Source organism: Pseudomyrmex gracilis, unplaced genomic scaffold, assembly GCF_002006095.1.
Source record: "Pseudomyrmex gracilis isolate BER0280 unplaced genomic scaffold, ASM200609v1 scaffold_75, whole genome shotgun sequence".
In the NCBI taxonomy this organism is placed as follows: Eukaryota; Metazoa; Arthropoda; class Insecta; order Hymenoptera; family Formicidae; genus Pseudomyrmex; species Pseudomyrmex gracilis.
The window spans coordinates 672,521-675,758 of NW_018020659.1; the positions used below are offsets into that span (position 1 = coordinate 672,521).

The 3,238-nt window shown below is 31.0% G+C and overlaps 1 protein-coding gene across 6 annotated transcripts in view; it reads right to left on the reverse strand.

Moving 5' to 3' along the window:
* Positions 1-1,168: 1,168 nt before the first annotated feature.
* Positions 1,169-3,238, reverse strand: part of LOC109854918 (apyrase) — a 6,104-nt gene continuing 4,034 nt past the window's right edge. For 5 of the 6 annotated variants that reach the window (XM_020428528.1, XM_020428532.1, XM_020428530.1 and 2 more), the window contains exons 7-12: positions 2,851-2,956; positions 2,539-2,633; positions 2,296-2,450; positions 2,043-2,222; positions 1,612-1,706; positions 1,169-1,499 (exon numbers count right to left, since the gene is read on the reverse strand). In XM_020428528.1, the coding sequence (XP_020284117.1) occupies positions 1,274-1,499; positions 1,612-1,706; positions 2,043-2,222; positions 2,296-2,450; positions 2,539-2,633; positions 2,851-2,956 (857 nt within the window). In that variant the 3' untranslated portion in view covers positions 1,169-1,273. The remainder of the gene's footprint in view (positions 1,500-1,611; positions 1,707-2,042; positions 2,223-2,295; positions 2,451-2,538; positions 2,634-2,850; positions 2,957-3,238) is intronic. The other variant, XM_020428534.1, reaches the window with a different exon arrangement.

Here is a 3,238-nt window from a genome sequence, read left to right on the forward strand (position 1 = left end):
TATTATATATTTATTATATATATTTTATTATATATTATTATTATATATATTATTATATTATATATATTATATTGTTAAATATATTAATATTTAATACGTTCCCCAACAACCGTGTCGTGGATTCCTTTTGACCACTAACTTTGTTCATTATTTAATTTGTAAAACTTGGAACCGTTATACACATTACTTTCTTGATATTTAAAATATAATATAAAATAATAAAATTATAATATTTAATATTTAAAAAACACTATATAAACTGCAAAAGAAAGAAATTTAATATACACATATACACATATACAGACTTATTATAAAATTTGTGTGTATAGAGCGTGGATTTTGTTCTAAAACTTAAAATAATAGAAAAATATTATGTGTGTGTACATGTGATATAGAAAGGTGAAAATACTCTTAAATTTACTTTAATCGTTGCAATTCTTTCATTTTCTTTTGGTCACTAAAAACGGGCCTTCTTTGCCGATGCCACAAAGCGGCCCGTGCGTTCTGGTCGAAGGCGCAGGGAACATGGACGAACAGCTGCTATTTCACCTGTTCGATACATTATTTAAATGCTTCATCTGCCTCGATCTCGAGATACCACGAGATAAACAGACGGTGTTTCCTGCTTTCTTACGGCTATCATACTCTTCTCCTTTTCGCGCATATTAACCTGGCATAGCAACTTTAACACAATCAAATAAAATCGACACAGAAATCTGACGCTATTTTGACGCTAAATTGTTCTTCTATCGCAGATTTTGTTGTTCGAATTATTTCGGAAAGATCAATGTCCGTGCCGGTTAAAGTGTAGAGGTAGCATAATAATCCGCGCGAAAAAAAACAGATACCGCACAACGATAAACTGGTTAGAAAATGAAACGGCTGGAGCAACAATATAAGCAATAAAGAAACAAATTAAGAAACACAAAGAGAACTAAATCTTTTGCAAGTAAAAAGTTTAGGAAAAATAATAAAAAATAATAAAAAATAATAAAAGAGAAAACTAAGAACAACATAATAAAAATTTTTTATTTACAAATATAAAAATTATGTTTAACTTTTTCATAAATAAAATTACATATAAGTATTATTATTTGTTTACACTGCGTAACATGTGTGTTTTCAAATTAAAGAAATATTTATATAGTTTTTATATAATACAAATAAATCATTTTTATATTAATTTATTATTGTTCATAATCTCTTCAAACGTATAGGTCTACTTAATTAATAAGATTATAAGATTATTTATTGAAACGCAATTCTGAAGAGTTTATATAAAGGTTATACGTCTTTCAGTTCCTATAAATATAGGACTAATTTTCTCCACATATTTTGTCAAGTGGTCCATATCAAGCGGCCCGATTTCATGATTACGACCGCTATTTTTGAAAACGTAATAACCGTCCCCGCCGATCATCAAGAAAGTTGGCACCACCACTCTGTACCACTGATCATACACTAAATCTTCAAATACTGGATATTCGCAATCTTGACACCTATTGATATATTAAAAACTTAAAATTATTCTTTTGATCAATTTTAATTAAGTTAATTATTTTATTCTTTTATCGCGTATATTTAAAATTTTGTTGATAAAAGTTTTTATACCTAATTTTAATGTCGATCGCAGTTCGTGTTTTGTTATCTTTTCTATAAGTAATTTTCAACCCAGACCAAGCTAGAATCCCTTCAATTTCAAGTATCTAAAAAAGAGGAGAACATTTAATGAAACAAACTTCGTTTTGTCTATTCGTTTGAATTATGCGCCCCTTAAAGAGAGGCAACCGTTAATACACGTTTGCGTTTATATATCGTTTGTCACGGCGTTATTTTACCGGCGTTATATTACGGGAGGATTTCATCATTTTTATAATCTTCAATTATAAGTAGATCATAGATAACGATCATAGTCATATGCCAAATTTGTTATGTAAATTATTTAATTTGTAAACCTATGCAACGTAAATCTATGTGATCGTTTTTTTGTGAAACATTGTATTGTAATAAATTTATATTAAATAGTGAATTTATCTCTTAACCTTTTTAATAGATTCCCCGGTTAATTCGACAGTGTCCCACGTATTTTCGAAAGGCTGGACCATCAGTAGATCGCCGTAAGTGATGTCAGACTCTTCGATGGAAGTGCGAATCCCTCCTGGATTCATGCACGCCACAGCTGCGTACGTCCAATAGCTCTTATTATCGGCAGCGTCCACAAACTGAAAAATTAATGTAAACTTATACTTTAATTACTTGAGTTAATTATTATTATTGTAATTAAAGATTACTCACCGCATCCACCATGGCGTCGGTTAAGAGATTTCCTATATTGCATTCCTCGTAGTAACAATTTTTATCGAGCAACACTCTGGTCTTGCCGATTTTTCTCGATGACATTTCATCCACCTCCTCTTTCCACGGCTTCAGAGCTTCTACGATGTCCGGATCTATAAATGCAGTGTATTGTATTAAATACACTGCTGTTACATAGACGTGCGCTAAACATACTTAATTTTTATTAAAATGTGATTTAACCTTCTTTAATGGATCGATCCAAAAGAATCGGATTTCCGTCCCAATCGACGACCTCGCCTTGCTCGTCGAACCATACCGTAAGATTACCCAGATATCTTTTGAAAAAAACAAGTAAAATAAAATGAACGGAACTGTCAAACACACATAGATACATGTTGGTATGTGTCTTTTCCACGAAATAAAACATAAATGTGCTATCTCAACTCAAGCAATAAAATCAAATTAATCAGAGCCAACCTTGTGACATTTGATAACCTTCGTTGAATGATGCGCACTAAAAATAATCTATTTCTGAAAACGATTTATGCATACTTCGTGTAAGCGGCTGCCTGAACTATAAGAACAGTTCTATTAGACTCGTTTTGCGTTACAATCACAGGATATTCGTCCTTTGGTACATCGATAGAAGGTGGAGTTCCTGTATAAAATATAACAATTAACACATTTAATTGTATTATATACTAATGAAAGAATCGGTTACTTTTGTTATAATAAAAATCATTTAAAAAGAACGTATATAGAAATAATATATATATGTATGTATATATATATAATATAATATACAGGGTGTTTCAGAACTATGGGATCAAACTTCTAGGGGTTATTCAGTGCAACAGTAGAAAACATTTGAGTATAGGGACCCATGTCCGGAAAAGTGTCACTACCGCACTACGGCCCTAAGACGCGTTAAAATTTAGAA